General features: G+C 40.0%; 1 protein-coding gene across 2 annotated transcripts in view; it reads left to right on the top strand.

Moving 5' to 3' along the window:
• Positions 1-18,031, top strand: part of cnksr3 (cnksr family member 3) — a 39,652-nt gene that overhangs the window by 6,192 nt on the left and 15,429 nt on the right. For both annotated transcript variants that reach the window (XM_083934494.1, XM_083934495.1), the window contains exons 2-3: positions 10,938-11,101; positions 17,230-17,432. In XM_083934494.1, coding sequence (XP_083790620.1) covers positions 10,938-11,101; positions 17,230-17,432 — 367 coding nt within the window. The remainder of the gene's footprint in view (positions 1-10,937; positions 11,102-17,229; positions 17,433-18,031) is intronic.

Genomic DNA, 18,031 nt, shown 5'->3' with positions numbered 1-18,031 from the left:
TATATGATGTTTTGTTATGAATTAAAATACCAAACAGCTTTTAAAAGTTGAGCTGAAACAACGGGTCGATTAATCAATTAAGTTGAAATTGAAAATGTTATGTCAACTTTCATGCAAAAATGTTTAATGCTTCCAGCTTCACAAATGTGAAGATTTGTTTTTCCTTTCAATTTTTTTAATTATTTCTAAACAAGCTCCACCTCAACCAACTTAACCAGTAAAATTCAGCTTTTAAATGAATGCGAGAGTAATAATCATCTAATGACATGTCACAGGGGACATTTTTCTACTCTTATACTGCATTTTACCAATAATACCTACATACTTTTACTGAAGTAACATTTTCAATGCAGGGCTTCTGCTTGAAACTGTGCATTTTGACAGTGTGATATTTAATACATTTAGCAAAGTAAAGGATCTGAATACATCTTCCACTACTGGTAGTTTATAGTACTTACTGTATATTGTGTGCACGTAAATGGACTGTTTCCCCTGATTGGCAGATGAGTTTTTATCTTTTCTTGCTGCTGGTCTCGTGCTCTGTTTTTGTTATCAGTGAGACTGAGTTCACTGAGGGTGAATCAGAGGAAGTATCCAGATTCTCTCCACCGAGCGCCTCTTCCTGTCTTTTCTCCATGTGTGAGCAACATTGACGCTGGTTGGTAGTGAGAGAGTCCAGAGCCACGTCAACACAGGACGATTTCAACGTTTAAAATTAATTGGTCAACTACAAAATGCTAAGTATCTAGTTCCAGCATCTTAATTTTGAGGATTTGTTTTTTTTCTTTGTTATATGTGAAAATAGACTGACCACCTCCTTGAGTTCTGGACAAAACAAGTCATCTGAAGACGTAGTAACTTTGGGCTTTTTCTGTTGTGATGGCCATTTATTTTTGTCATTTTTTGACATTTTATAGAACATTCTATCTGCACATTAATCAACAACACAAAACAGTACATAAATAAAATACAAAAGTAGCAGATATGTAAAAACAATAAGAGTGTGTAAGCCTAAAGGCAGTTTGGTTTAATTGACAGATGAATAATAATACTTATGGGCCATATAGTCATTCAGCAACCTATCAGCTGTTACTACACTGATAACAGTAATCCCATTCAAATGAACTATGATAAGAAATATGCTGGACTATGGCTGTAACAGTTGTCAATGGTTCAGTAAATCATAATGTCATTTATTGATTGAACGAAAAATGCCAGAAAAATAGACATTAGGTAATAAGCTCATTAGTTTCAGTTGGGTCAGACTCTGTGGGAAGTGAGCTGTGTTACTCAGTAATATCACCACGATCCATGTAACCGTAAAGCAGATTGGGAGATTTGTTCAACCTGCGGCAGAGCAGACGGCTCCAGCAACCTGAACGCCATCCAAAAGTGAACGATTAAAACCTGCAGGACTGGCCTCCGTGATGTAACAGAATATAATTATGTAACTGTAGGACAAAAGGATGTGTTCCCACGAAGAAAGTGCCTTCATTTTATTGCTTTTGGACAGATTCCCACAAAGGTTGGTTCAGACATTCATGATCCTCAGAGGGTGAATGCCTTTGACTGTCACTAGCTATGTTAATGTCTCTCTCTGATTTTGATGCTTGTACATGTCTTTAAAAAGTGGCCAAATGAGACTAGAAACGAATCAGTTGGAAGCTAGTGGGAGGTTTAGTTTCTTCAGAAATGTTAACGTTAGCGTTTTAACTTCTGGGATTAGATTGCATCTAGACTGCTGAACAAAACTTATATAAACTTTTGTCCGCCACAGAGTTTGTTTTCTACAATAATTGCAATGCATCCGATCCAATGCTAACTTCACTAAAGAACTACACGTCAAATGTTTTTTCCCTAAGACGGCTTCGGTAATTTATTTATTTTTTATTATCACACTGATGTTTGTTCAAGTGTTCATTGTGATGGAGAAAATTTGGAGCAGTTTGCCAAGAGAACGGACCAATCAGCGTTGATTTTGAGGCGTATTGAAGTGTGATGAAACGAGAAGCGACTGTTCAGTGTAAACAACAGGGCGGATGAGATGAGCGCAGCTATAGAGCAAGCGGCTCACTAACTGATTTTTCTCTTGGATCCTTCTGTTGAATATGGACCGGGCACCTGAAATTGTGCCTTTTGTCCATAAATTTGCGTTATACAAACGGCAAATATCCTTTACTGACATGTTGTTTACTTTATGAGCTTTGCCATGACGCACTGTTAGTACATGTGACATGTCACCATGAAACCACGGCCGCTCTGGCTGCAGGCAGTGAGGAAACTACATCATACCCTTTGTTGATCTGATTGGTTGATTTTGCCCAATAGACAGATGTTTTATCCAATCAGCAACCTTCTTTTCGCCCTTTCCCAAAAGATCTCCAAACGAGAGTTTCCAGATGGATTTGCTAAGCAAATGAGAATCAATCCATCTGGCTGAGTCGGGTTAATAAAAAGTGTGTAAAATGTCATGACAGCTGGGATTGACTCATGATTGGTCGAGCGGGACTTCCAGACTCTGGTTGCAGAATTACATCATGGCAGCACCCCTAAATGGGATATTTTGGCTTTGTAAAGTGGGAGGAAATGGAGAAGCGTCGTCCATCTTTATATACAGTCTTTGGTGTGAACGTCGTAAACGTCCACCAGTGAAACGGCCTCAAACCAATTTCAGGAATGTGCACCGCTACCATGCTCAATATGTGATTTTGACAATGAACTGTTCAGCTCTACCCACACCTTGACTCCATTTTGTCAGCGTGGAATGAATGAATCCATCCCAGTAGATCTGTTACTGGTTAAAGTGGGATCAGAGCTCAGTGAACTCCAAGAATTCCTGTTTGATTTGGTAAGACTTCTGAGCACAAATCAGCACAGAGCTCAAGGAAATCCTTTTTCCTCTTGAACAGTGTTTGTTCAAGCAATGTGTGTGTTCCCAACACTGCCTTGTACCAATGAGATGAAGTGTGTGTGTGTGTGTGTGTGTGTGTGTGTGTGTGTGCGTGTGTGACACAGGGGCCCAGTCAAACTATGAATAGCCTCCGTGCTCTTTGCCACTTTTCCTCTCCACCCTCGTCCTGTTGTGATGGAGGTGGGGGTAAATATTCCTTTTAGTTGCCCCCCAGCTGGGGAGTGTCGGGTCCGAACTCCGTCATTGTGCTTCGACGACACAACACGTGCCATTTGTTGTAATGAACAGAGCGATTTAGGGTTCAACCGGGACAGTTTCACAAAGCAGAGAAATGTCCATGCTAGTCACTTAAATATTTTCCCTTAATCAACTTTTTGAATTTAAAATTTAGATCAAATGAATCCGAATGACGGATTTATTAATTGACAAAAGTTGATTAAAGCAAAGTTCTAAACATTAAGTTAAATGATCTGAGAAGTATACTTATAGTACTATTCCAACACTAAAAATTGCAGGCCACTAACAATCCTATTAACTATTTGAAGACTGCTGCAACGATTATTTCATTAATTGGTCATTTTAATAATTTCTTTAGCAAAACTTACAGCAATGAACTGTTTCCGGCTTCTTAAATGGGCAGATTTGATGCTTTTGTGGTCTTATGTGATGCTAAATCGAATATCTTTAGACTGTGACCCTGTTCAGTGGGAAATTCTAATGACATTTTACTGACAAACTACTAAAAGTAGTTAGTTGCACTCCTAGCTCTGTCACTTTTTTTTTCATATTTCTGCATGAATTCATCTGATGAACATCTTTCAAATGTTCCCTTTCAGTGAGAAGGATTTGTGTGTACGAACGTCTTGTGTAAAATGAGGCTGAACATCTTGTTTGTTTTGATCTTTCTGACAAATGATTAACTGGACGTTTATAAGCAGCTGGAGTTTCACCTGCGGCTCATTTCTTTTCTTTTTTTTTAACTGACTTCCTCACGTGTTTGGCTGCAGCCGGACTAACCCACTTTATCATCATCAGCACGCCTCCGACATACTTTGAGTTACTGTCAGGCCAGGAATTTAAGAGATGGGTCATAACAGTAACTGTGTCAACAAAGGCCGTGCATCTGATGTCTAAAAATAAACTTTAATAAGACTTTGAAGTGGTTGTAAGGTTTTCTGATGTTGGTGATCATTGGTAAACCAATCATCAGCCAATATCAATTTTTTAACAAATAAGATAGAAGATAGATGTCTTTTTTCACCTTAAAGCAGACACACTGTACAGCTATTGTACTTTTTTCTTGTGTACTTGTCTGCATAATTCCATAAAACATTTGAAAAAAAAAGATAGAAGATAGATGTCTTTTTTTTCACCTTAAAGCAGACGCACTGTAAAAAAAAAGATGGAAGATAGTATAAGGCCAAAGGAATAAAATGAGAGGAAAGCAGACCTTCCCATTCAAATCAGCATAGCAAGATGGTCAGAGCTACGGCCATTTTTATGTGTACAGTTGCTTTTATGAAATTGAAAAATGTTCTTATAGAATAAACATATAAAATGTAGTCATTGTAAAGTGTATAAGGAGTAATTTTAACCCCAGTGAAAAGTAAGATAAGTAAAAGCGAGATATTGTGCATTATGATATTGAACATATTTGCAGGGGTTTTAAAGAAGTAATAAAGGAATATTGCACATAATAGATGAGACACAAGTGACACCAAGACTGGCTGACTGTGTTGTCGATTAAGTTTTATTTTTTCTTCTAATAGCAGACCTTTAGCAGGTAAGTGGCTGAAGCAGTGACCGTGTCTGGTGGTTTTCGAGGTGAACCGGCGGTTTTGTCGTTGCAGTAAGAAGTAAAACTTTCCCACCCTGAACTGCTGCTGCTGCTGTCTGTCCGTATGCGCACAGTTTCCCACCAGCAGCTGACTGACAGGAGGGCAAAGGCCCAGAGTCGTCTGCAAATAAAAGACGCGGCCAAAGACGGAGAAATTAACCCGTTACATCTGTGACTTAAAGTAAACTGTGGAAACTGGTACTGCTGCAAATGCACCGCAAGAATTTAAAGTTCATTTAGAGTCTGGAAATCTTCTTACATGTTTCCCTAAAATCACAAGACATTTCTTAAAATATGAGGTTTCAATACTCTGTGATCAGCTGTTTCTCAAGATGTTGTCAAGGCAACAGCAAGCGTAGTTTGGAGACTCATTGTTTACTGACTAAGTTGTCGATGTTAAAGAGTCTGGGTGCACTTTCGTCCCTCTCCGCTCCGCTTTTATGTTGGAGTCATATTTATTCTGTCAACAAACAGGTTGGTTTCAAAGTGCTTTACAAAGAGCAAAGATTAAAAGGGTCTGTTTTTCTCATGTGAACTGTGCTGTGACCTCACGGCTGATTAGATTAAGATTTGTGGGTGGAACCATAGAAATAGAATAAGTAGAACCCACGTTCCCATTCAGATCAACAGAGCAGGATCGCTTTTATGTACAGTTGACATCAAAAAGACCATGAAAGCAGTCAATACACATTTTCTTTTGAACTAGTCAAATGACCACAATCACTATTTTATCACTGAGCTCTTCCAGGAATGTAAATGAAAAACTATTCTTTTAAATAAAATAAGAATACATCTATGTGAGTTTCAAAATAAAGGCACATCCTAAAGATGACCACAGGTTTCCTACGCAGTATGCAAAAGTATGAAATTTGATTTGAGTCATTTCCAGATCTGGATAAGTTTGGAAAAAGGGAAAAGAGTATGGAAAAATGTTTGTGTTGTTTCAGACCATTATCTCACTTTATCAAATAATATATTAATATCTACAAATCACAACAAGTTTACTAACGCAACACAGCCGACCTGTAGATGATATAAAACCATTCAAGCTGGGTGTAGAATGGTGTCGGGTTACCATGGTTACCGTGCAACTACAATTCTCATTTATTGAGTTTTTTCCAAAAGTGCCAGTGAAGCACAGACTTGTGTTTTCTTCTGTAGTTCCTGGTTAATTGTCCATCTCCACTGTTTCTGTCTGTAGTGTTACAGGTTCACACTTATAATAAAATGCTGTAAGTTGAACATGTTTTGGTTTGGAGTTCATTCACTTATATGAGCTACAATACGTAGGTAAAAATGTCTTGTAATTACTTGGCAACATAATGGCATACACAGTCAAACGTGTTCAAATTTGATTTGAAAAGCATTTATTTACATAATAAGCATCAAACAGTTGGTGTTCGGATGTTAAATATTGACTGAAAACTCTGAGAAGTCTGGAAATTTGAGTCTGAATTTAGAAATGGAAAATGTGTAGCAACCCTATGACAATATGTATTGATATTTCTAGTTTGCATCAGTGATACTTTGACCGTTGATCATTGAATTGATGTATTGATCTAGATCATAGGCTGAAGGTTTGGTTCAATAAAACTTTATTTGACTTCAGGATGGACAGTTAGTGTCTTTATCTGAGTGAGGTCTGTTTTACCTTCCTCTCATCTGTTGTTATAGAAACAACATGATCAAGCTGGGAATTTGTGAATTTCATCATCGGGTCTGAATCTGATTTCAGTATACACTGTAAAAAACAAACACTTAACTTCTCATTCAGTCTATATTCTGTAAATAAAATGTGCAAGTGATGGGATGTTTGAAGCATCTAACGTTTTCTTATAGTATTAGCAGTGATCTACAATATTAAAGAAAGTGATTCTGGGTATGGCCGGGCACAAAGACATTTAAATGCTTTCACAATATATCAAGTGTAAAGGTTATCTAAACTGCAGTGTTCATGCAAACAGCCACAGTTAATCCTGCTGCTTAAGAAGCTTCTCTGACGCCAAAAACACAAACCGCGATCCTGCTCGCTCCTCCACCGTCTGCCAGACGATTGAAGACGATTCCCAACAGTCGTGGGCCGAGCGCCAAACCGACTGCAATGTTCAAAATGTGCAATGAAAAAAATAATGTCTCCACTGTCACATAAATTAATGACATTTTATTTCTCACGAGAACATTGGATCCAGCTCTGCAGGATGGCACTGTGCCGTCCCACGGAGGCGTTTTTAGTCTATATTCTAGGTTATTCCACAGATTTATCAGTGGAGTTTCATTTGTTCTAAGAATTAAGATGAACTCACATTACTCAAAACCATCATTATAATCTTATAACCGGACCTTTCTGCTTGTGTTGAAGGAATAGTGACATGTAAAAGGCCAACAGAAGCTGAGATTTGCTTGTTCAGGCCTCTGTTCTCTGCAGGGAGGCTCAGCATTGTCATGCTTTCATTAGCAGGTGATTTGGATGTCGCGTGACACTTAGCCGACCCTGCCGTGCCGCCGAGAGATTATCGGCCTCCTCGGCTGTCAGTAATGTGATCCAGGCTGTCGCCAACACATTCCTGGTGACCACAAACGCTCGCCAGCCGCCGTCAGACAAAGCCACAGTGGGAGGAGGTTTTTTTTTTAATATATTGAATGATGTTAATATTTTCACTATCAGACCTTCCATCATGGAGTTTTGTGGGTTGTGTTCCAGGCACGGAGCTTGAATATTTGGGAATATCATGGAAGTTTGCATCTGGGCGTCTTTCCAGAAACATGTAGGAGCAGAACATGTTTTCTGAATCGTGTCGCAAGTTTGTTGAGCAGCTCAACTGGAGCAGAAACCAGAGAAGTGCAGAATTGCAGACCTGCTAATATGACTTTTCCATTTAACATTTTTAAAAAAACAGTATTTAAAAATGCATCATTGCTGCTGAAGTTGAAACGAGATCTTAGATCCAGCCGATTACAGTTTGTCAAATGTGATGATTTGCTTCACTTCTTAGTTTCTTATCATTATAAATGGTTGAATCTTAATTGGAGTAAATCCCTTAATCAGGAATTCCCAGTGCCCGAGGTAACGTCTTCTTTTATCTGGCCAACAGTCCAAAACTCAGAAATTTTTTTAAGTGTCATATAAGACACAGAAAAGCTACAAGATTAATTTTAAGCAGTCAGAACGAGATAATGTTTGGACTTTTTGCTTTATAAATGACTTAATATATCCATGTTTGTGAATTGTATTTTTTCTCTTAATGAATCAATTAATGGACTAATGCAGATCTTTTACTTTGCAGTAAGGAGCGAAAAGTGCTTGTCGGTTGTAACTGAGTAACAAAGAAGTGATTTTGCTCTTTATTGAGATGCGTGTCTTGTGTCTTGTTCCTGGTGTTTCGAGGTGTGAGCCGCTGACAACCCAGAGGTGTCACATCAGCAGTTAACCTCGTTAAAGAGGAATGTTTCCTCCCTGCTGTCGGCGAGAGTGTCGACCATCTGTCGTCCTGCGTGTCCATCTGAAGACAAACAGGAGTCATGGAGTTTCTTCTGGACGCTTTAATGACCACATGCAGGGGCAGTTGTTTTCTTCTCCACTGTTCACACCAACTCAGGCATTCTGGTGGCCAGCTGATGGGGCTTCACAACGTCCTCTGCCATTTGGTGGACGATTCAGTGCAAAATCTTTCTCAAAGTAAAATGTATTTTTAGTTTAGGATAACAGTGGGAGTCAAACACAAAGCCAAGGCAAGGTTATTTCTACAGCACAGTTCACCAACGAGCTAATTCAAATTGCTTTACATAAAACATTAAAAGCATTGGAAAGCAACACAAAATTACATTTAAATAAAGATAAAACATACACGAAATGACATTCAAGTAAAGTAATTAAAAGATCATCAAAAGCAAGAGAAGAAATTTCTGAAAAGGAATTTTCAGTTGTCAATTATCAATTTAGTATAATTTTCAAGGCCGGTTATAGAAGTTACAGTCCAGTACAAGCAGCAAAAAAATTGTTTTGTTTACTGAAAGGCACCGGAAACCAGAAAAGTCTTCAGTCTTGATTTACAAGAGCTGAAAGTTGCAGCAGACCTGCAGTTTTCTGGGTGTTTGTTCAAGATCCCGTATGTGGAGCATAAAAACTGAACGCTGCCTCTCCATGTTTAGTTGTGACCCTGGGGACACAGAGCAGACCTGGATGTTCTGGACGGTTCATAGCGGAGCAGAAGATCAGAAATGTATTTTGGTCCTAAACCATTCAGCGCTTTGTAAACCAAGTATTTTCTTCAATCAATTCTTTGACAGAATAGTTTAAAGTTGACAGATGTCAGCTTGTTATTGAGTCAATTCTTGATGATTAATTCCGTTATTCTATAGCTGAAATTCTGTTTTCAGGCATTTTACCTAAACTTTCACTCCCGGGGGTGAACGGCGTCTGTCATACCGATGTGCAGAATCATGTGGGTTGATGCTCCTCCATTGATCCGGTGGTGAGACCTCTTTTATCTCATCTCCCGCGGCTGCCTTTCACAGAGGGGTCAGGGGTCGAAGTTCAGGGTCGGGCAGAACAAAGTGGCGCCTCTTGGAGCTGGTGGTGTCTCGCACAAAATCACATGAGGTCACGGGGATCCTGCCCGTCCAGAACAGTCCAGGTCTCATCCTCTAGTCCTGCAGGCTCGCAGTTCAATACAATACTTTTCAAAGTGTTATTAGAACTCAAATGCTCAAATGGCATCTCTTTTGGTGATTCCTTATTATATATTGTAAACTTCATGAAGTGTTTTAAATGACAGTTTCTGGACCGTCTAACAAAACTTACTGAAAGCCGACCAATTTAAAAACTTAAGACGTTAAAAAGTTAAAGTTTCCCTTTCACACATGCAGCACTAAACAGGAGGTTGTCCGTGCCAGATGCGTTCTCACTCACTGGAAATCCTCTGCTTGGTTTAGCTGAGGGTTGGCGTCTGGATGTGGGAAGAGCGTGCATGAGGCAGGACATTACGCAGATTACAACGTGGTCACATAGCCACTTTGTAATTTGGTCATAAATAGGGGATGAAACGGTTACTGGTTTGATGATGAACAGTCCAGACAGTTTGTATTCCCGTCATAAGTTTTAATTATCGTTAAAACCGTGTTTGATTACTGCACTTTAAAAAACTCAGTAAATTCTCCCCAGCATCAGCCAACAGTCTAAATGCAGGCCCTGCAACGTGGATTTCTTTTGCAGAAATGAAAACATGGCCAACAGAGTCTTAAGCCTGAAGTTTGGGCATATTTCTAAGAGTGCCGATGATGATGACCCTTAACCTTAACCTTTAATTTCAACAGTACTGATATCTGTGGTAATTTTGGTCTCTATAATTGTGATATGAAATTTCATCTCTAGTCATAAACACCCGAGTCTCTTTCTGTTCCTTGAATTTGTCTTGATGATTTCAGCGTCGACCCTTTGGAGAGAGAAGCTATGAACTGTCGTCTCTCCAGTTAGACATTTTCATTGGTGTCTTTGTGTAAATTACCTTCTTCTTCACCCTTGGATGTTTTGTTTTCTTCCGTTTCTTGTGCGAGGCTTGCGGTAGAAACATTACCAACACGTCCACTTGCTCGCTGTGACTGGACAATGAGCTGCTCTGTTCACACATGGACTCGATTGGACATTATACAGACTTTGTAACGAGGGAGCTAGCAGCGTAAGTTTGCGTTCTCATATACAGCTCTGCCATGTAATGTATAGATAACTTCAAGATTGCTGCGTATGAAAGAGGGTTTTGAGATTTGAGATTATTGGGCCGAAACTAAACTAATGTAGTGTGGAACAGTTGATGGTGATGAATATGAGAGATCAAACTGGGGACCTTCAGTGTGCAGGACTGTCTGTGTGAAACACAGAGTGATCCTGAGGAGAGGTGTGGTGAGGTGGCAGGAAGATGTCGGCTGTTATGTATCAGCAGAAAGTGTCAATAAGTCCGTGTTGACTCAGCAGCTCTGTTTGCTGTCAAACTTGAATGGATCATAACAGAGCCGACTCTCACTGAAACTCACTGGTATCGATTACTCTCTCTCTTACATGTACAGTCATCTTCTTCCTTACCTTTTATATTGCTGTCAATAAAACCAAAACCTAAAACCAAAAAGAAAGTATCCCTTTTTACGGTTTCCTTGTTGTCCCCTCTCAGTGTGTCATGTCTCCGTCCGTCCCCTCAGGTCTGGACGACAGCCTGCAGCAGTACATCCCTTCCTTCCGGCGGCAGCAGGTGGACGGGGAGAAGCTGCTCAGGACGACCCACCAAGAGCTGCTGTCTCTGGGCGTGTCAAGGGTCGGACACCAGGAGCTGGTGCTTGAGGCCGTGGATCTGCTCTGCGCGCTGGTCAGTGACTCAACACAGCTTCACACACACTTTGTTGTAACAGTTATTCCCCAGGATGATTATTAATGGGGTATATACAGTATATGACTATAATTGTCGATATTTATAGTTTTGTCAATCGGGAAACCAGTTTCGTGTCACCAGATAAATGGACAATCACAGAAACAGACAACTGTTACTGGATTACTTTTGATACTGAAGAAAAAACCCAAACATGAGGATTATGAGGTCAGATTTAAAGTTCCGAAGTGCGTATTTTTTCTATGACTAGAACAAAATAACTCTATAAGAGAATAGAGACACAAAGTGAATCAACGTCTTTACATCTGTCACTTATGAGTTAACATGTTTGATGTGTTTGTTTACAGACAAACACTGTCACACGATTCAGCTTCAACAGCTCTGTTCACCACGTGCCGAGATGCAGGCAGAAGTTATATTAAGTCCTGTACCAAACCCAAACATCTGTGTTCTGTTACACCCCAAATAAATATGTGAGGCAGCACAAAGCAGCTTCACATACTGGAGACCTGATTCTTTCTTTTTTTTTTTTTTTTACATGACATCAGTAACCTGCAGTCTGCATGGTCACATTCTACCCAGAGGAAAGGACAGAGCAGAGAACAAGCATATAAATCCCAATCAACACAACAGCGGTTTCATTGGAATTCTCAGAGTTTGAGGGCTGAGCAGTTGTTTCCACCGCTGCAAACATTCCCAGTGTGTTTCTCAGGAGAAGCTCCTTGTCTGTCCACGTGTAATGAAGCTCTCCTGCTGACAGCAGCTGCAGAGCAACAACATCTTTTCTAAACGCATTGAATGTGTTAAATCAGAGCATCCGGCCTGTGAATTTATAGCTCCGCGTCCATCACATGGTCTGATAGCAGCGGTTGATCCTGGTCCTGGCTCTCATGCCAGAGAATGTGCTGATATAAATAAAATGCATTCTGTTAAATCTTTATCAGATCTGGCAACCCGCCTGCACTGCTGGCTTTAATATTTCCACACTGTAAAAAAGAAACAATGCAAAGGTCCCTGCAGACAACGGATTTGTTTCTTTGTTAGAACAAAAGTTTAATAGAAATTTGACTTGCGCTTCAGAAGCATGCATTTAAAATGTTTTGTTTTGTTGTTTAAGCTAAAAAAAAAAAAAAAAAAGAAAGTTATTGGACATTGTTCTCCAAAACGGTTGCATATTAAAAGGCAAATGAGGAGTTTCACAAAATGCCTTCAGGTTTTTTTAAAAATGTTTATGCGAGGATTCAGCAGAAACCAAACATTTCAAATGTGTTGTTTTAACCAGTAAAAGTGTGTACAAACTGCGCTCAGAGCCCCTCGGTCAGCTGTTTATGAGCTCTGACTTTCTGTCACAGTGAAAAGGAGGATTTACAGTCAGGTGCTGAGGTTTAATGGTGTAACTGAACTGAATAGGATCCAGCAGCCTTTTTAAATGGTGCTTTCACCGCTGACAAACAGTGAAATAAAAGGACCACAGAGGCACCACCGCTGTTTTAAGTTGTGCTAGTGAAGCTTGGTAAATCAAATCTTGTATCCATCTATATCAACTTTACTCCCGTGGTTCAAGTCTGATTATCTGACCAATAATATTTATTTCTTTGTTTATTCATTCATTCATCTTCAACCGCTTGTCCCTGTCGGGATCGCGGGGGGGTGGGGGGGTGGAGCCGATCCCAGTTGACATCAGGCGTGAGGCGGGGTCCACCCTGGACAGGACGCCAGTCTATCACAGGGCACATAGAGACGAACAGAGACAGACAACCATTCACACCTAGGGACAATTTAGAGTCATCAAGTAACCTAACACATGCATGTCTTTGGACTGTGGGAGGAAACCGGAGAACCCAGAGAAAACCCACGCAGACACGGGGAAATGGCTTAAAAAGTTGAGTCTTTCAAAAGGAATCTGGACATTAGGAGTACAGAAAAATATCCTAAATGCTGCCGTATCTTGTGTAAGTTTCTGAGGTAGGAAACATTGTCCTGTCATGCCTGTATCTTTGATTTAAAATGCACCACAAACAGGGACTTCAACGTTTGGAGGACAAATCTTTATTCTCAGGTGTGAAGAATGAGCTTGAGATGGTCGAGAGAGACATTTTTTGAAGTGATGTGTCCAAAGGTTGTCAGTCATTTAATCAGTGAGTGAAAAAATTGGTGAGATAGGTTTGAGTCTGGTATGACTCTGCTTGTTGGAAATAAAATGGTGACATTATCTTGAAGTGAAGCAGACCAAGTCAAACAGTTCTCTGGTTACTAACTGTATGTGGAGGCAGTTCTGTACTTCCGGTCTTTAGGCTCTTCTCTCATCTGCTTATCCTGTTCAGGACCATCAAGTCCTCATTTTTGGGAAGCTGAAATCGTCAAATCCATTTTGCATTTGAGCAGAACCACAGGACAGATGATCTGTGAGCTTTAGCCTCTAGTTTTAATTACCAATATTTTCAGATTATTTCTGGTTCTTTTCATCAGATTAAAACTCTCCGTTTGGTTTAGTGGCGGTGCCTGCGTAGAGCGTGCAGAGGAGAGGACATGATGCGGCCTACCGGAGCCGGTTCTTAATTTGGTCACAAACAACATCTTGCCGTCTCTTGCTGCTCTTTGAATTTCTCTGATGAGTCTGGCGTCTGTCTTTACTGACAGAAGTTCCTAAACCCCCTTTGTTCTCCAGTTTGACATTTTCGTTGTCGTCTTTGTGTAAATCACCCACCTTCTGCACCGTCAGAGGTTTGTTTTTCGCCAACGCATGATATAAATGTAACAGCGACTAAAAATATATATATATTTTTTTTCTGGATCAAGGTCGATTTTTCGAGGCTCAACCAATCACGTTGTTTCTTTACTCCTGAGGATTATAAGTAAAGACAGAGGTCTGCTGCTAGACGTTGTTTGCACGTAAATGCATTCAGTCCAGATACAATAACATTGGAACAACTTGGTTATTAACCAATATTATTTTGTAGTGAGTAACATAGTGGTGTCTAATGATTATGTAACAAAGTAACAGTATGTCATTTTTTTTTATAATGTACTTAACTAAAAGTAAAAGTTGAAATAAATCTAAAAACTCAAGTATAGATACTCCCAGATACTTGTACTTCACACCGCTGGTCTAGATAATTTCAGGTTTGCAGCTTATGTGTGAACGGGGCTTTACTTTGCTGAGGTGGTTTGGAGTCCTCTGGTTCTAAGCTCATTTAGCTGAGCTTGTAACAAAGTGATTTATTATTTTCTGTAGCACTTAATACAACACAAGGGCCCTCAGATAAATGTGCTGCATTCAGGGCTGCATGGTTAACTGTTGAGCCCTCTAAAGAGAGTGACCATGTTCTCTCAGCTCTGATAATAAAGCTGTGGTGTTTCAAAGTGTCTCAGGTGGAAAACTGATCATCTGACCGCCAACGGAAACTGCTGCTGGAACACAACTGCAATAGCTCTTCCTCTAGAGAGTGTGTGTGTGTGTGTGTGTGTGTGGTCTTTTTGTCAGGTGGGAGGGGTCACATCTGTTTCCTGCTCCACACCAGAGAACAGTAAAATCAGCCCCTGTGCTGCTTAAAAAATCGTCACTTGACCTTCAATTCAAGTCCGACAGGAAAACTCTCCCTAAAGCTCCCGAGCCGCCGCTGATGAACGATCTATTCATGACTCTGTTCGGTCTGATGTCATGTCCAACTTCTGTACCTGCATCTCATAATGATTACATGTGCGGGAAGGGAGGGGAGTCCAAAAGCTCTGGGGAAAAAAAAAGCTAGCAAGTGAACCTTTATAGAATATTTTGTCTCAGATGGGCAAATTAACTTTATTGTGGAGCATAAACCAAGACTCCTTCATGCCCCTCATCTCAACTAGGGTTGGACATGTGGGCTGTTGGTGAACTGGTTTCTAGAGTTGTTCTGGTATCGATACCAGGGCCAGAAATGTGTAAAATGCTGCTATCGATATCGGTGAGTACACAAGTCAATGCACTGATCTAATACCATGTAATTTAGCCCTGAAAAGCTACTCTAAAGAGGTTTATTTGTTATTTTTTTAATTATGACTGATTGTAAAACATGAACAAATACATACAGAGCATTAATACCACAGAACTTTGTTTTGTTATCTAATTTGACAAAGGGTGTAACCTAAGCAAGGCCATACATAATAACAATCATATCACATAGTAGTAGTAGTAGTATAGAGCTGATTAAAAAGTGAAATCAGAATCGCTATCAGGAAATAAATAAATGTTAACGGTCACCAGTCAGACAGTTTTTGGCTAAATTCTCTCAAACTTTCTGTTTAACCTACAAATATAAATGATGGTGTCATTATTTGAGTTATTTTAATGGTGTAAAACTAAAGTCTAACTTCAAATCTTCGTAACCATATCAGTGTTTCCCCTCCCATAATATTAAGGGGGCGCTGCGGCCCCCCAATGGCACCCCCGCTCCCCTTGAACGTTAAGTTTATATCATCTAATTGTATTTTCTGAATAGCGTCAGATCACAACAGGAGTTATTTAAGGATCCCTTTCCTATAGAACAGCTCTATACCTTGTCCTTTTAGTAAACGAATTAAACAGCCTTCTCTTATTTATCTTATTTACACAACAGCATGTTAATTCTGTCTCTACATGGTGTTCACAATTCTCGTCGGAGATTCACTTGTTCAAAGATCGTCTGTTGAATTGTTTGGGAAGAGGCTCCACTCCTAACGGGGGGAAAACGAAACTGAAACTTATCAGAGATCCTTTATTATTTAGTTTGAGAAGATAATTCACTCGTACAAAAACAACTAAAACAGAATGAAACAATCCGAAATTCTGTCTTTATTCTGTTGTGCTTGAAACCATGAAGTGATTTTTTTATTTAACTTTGGACTGTTTCTGTTGGAGAACATTCTTTGGACCTTTTGGACGATTATTTAAAATACATTTTCTGATGGTGAAACTTAACACAAATATTCACTAAATATCCAGCAATCAGAGTTGCACTTAAAATACAGGATTCTGTTATGTGAATTTAAGTTAAACTGGTAACTTAGGCAGAATATATTGTACAGTAAGTATGTGCATCTCTTCCTCATTCGACTAACTTTATTTCAGAGCTCTTTTCTGATTGACACATTTGATCATTTCAATTCTTGCATTATTTAAAGAAATTGACCTGAAACATGATTTGAACTTTGTCATGTGTCATGTTTAGTTCAGGTTGATATGTTTCTTTACAGTGCAGTCAGGCGACAGGTGGATTGTCAGTTTGGCTGCAGATGTTGTTATTGGCTCTGAGCGCCTAGGGGCGAGCCAGCCTGTTCACACCCAGATGACTGAGAGAATCAGTTGGAGATCTGTGAAGATGATCAGGGGCCGTATTCGCAAACATTTGATCTCAGCTCTAAGAGTTCTCCTAAGGAGCACTAAAAGATCTTAGTTCAGAGTCATTTCTTCAAACCTATTCCCAAATCCTCTGAGACAAACTTTTCCTAAGGAGTGGAGGGACTCCTAACATAAGACTAGAGGGCGGGGTTGACCTTGTTGCTATGGATGACATCATGTTCATCCCTTCTATGCCCACAGTGATTGGATGAGAGGGAAGGAGTCCTTAAAGAGTGAATTTATAATAGAAACACTTTAATGCGGAAGAGATGAACTTCTGCACTCTGTGGGGTCTGGATAGGACATTTATCGTCTGGTGCAAAATCCTCCTGACTGACAGCTGAGAGACGCCAAGACCATCTGCGTTTGTTGACCGTAGCAGCCATGTTAGGCCCTTCCTCATTTACTCTGAGTGATGCTTTTATAGATTAAGGAGCTACTTTAGCGCTACAATGCCATGTGAATTACACTTATCTTAAATTAGGAGTCCTAAAAAAGAGTGAAATGCCCCTTATTTTTGAGTTACTCCTTAATTAGCAAGTTGGATCCTACTCTTAGCCTTAAGTTTTTTTCTTGAATACGGCCCCTGATCAGCTGCAGACATTGATACATTTAGAAAAACTCTGTGTCTCTGTGTGTGTCCTGATGCACAGACGATGTTACATGTGTGGTCAGTCAGTCAGTCAATTGGTAAGTTGATAATGTATTGGTTGTGTTTAAAAAATCTAATATTTATGTTTTTTATTTTGGACAGAACTACGGTGTGGAGAAGGACAACCTGAAGACTCTGGTGGGGAAGATGAGAGCGGCGCACCAAAACCTGAACAGCTCGGTGTCGCAGCGCAGGAAGAACCCCGCCTACCACAACAAAATCTCCCATCAGCCCTCCAACGAGTTCCTGACCGCAGTGGTGGAGCTGATCGGAGCCGCCAAGACTCTGCTGGCCTGGCTGGACAGGTAGACGCAGCTCGTCTTAGAGTTTTTTTCAGAACTTGTGTCGTCTGGACGGCCATCCCATAAACTCTCTCACACATGGTTTCTGTCCCAGTGCTGGTCCTCCTTTACTTGTGTGTTGTTTGTCAGCTGTGTGTGCGTCTCTCTGTCTGCAGGTTTCTCTCAGCTTGTATCAGCTTGAAGAACATTCCTGCCTACTGCAGCTGTTACACACAAACGCTGACAAGTTTCTGCACTGATGCCAAAAAACACACCTGACATCTGTCATGTGTCAAATCACTCACACAATTCAGATCATTTGAATCTAATTTGGTTCAGATTTTTATTTTTGGAAATATCGAACAAAAACTTTAAGATTCATTTAAACGGTGAAGTCTAATTAATGTTCACAAACTGCAACTAGGGATGTCGGGATTAACCTGTTTTGCCATAACTGTGGTTACATAACATCACAGTTTCCTAATTATAAGAACAGTAGAAGCTGGATATCTAAAATCCTGATTCCTGCATTGTGGGCCCCTAAAATCAAATCACACGAATCACGTAACACAGGTTTTTTTGGGGTGAAAGAGTCTTAGTGCCATTCACCTGTAGCGCCAAGA

The sequence above is a fragment of the Echiichthys vipera genome (assembly GCF_963691815.1).
Source record: "Echiichthys vipera genome assembly, chromosome: 19".
Classification (NCBI taxonomy): domain Eukaryota; kingdom Metazoa; phylum Chordata; class Actinopteri; order Perciformes; family Trachinidae; genus Echiichthys; species Echiichthys vipera.
This window is presented reverse-complemented; position numbering and strand designations above follow the sequence as displayed.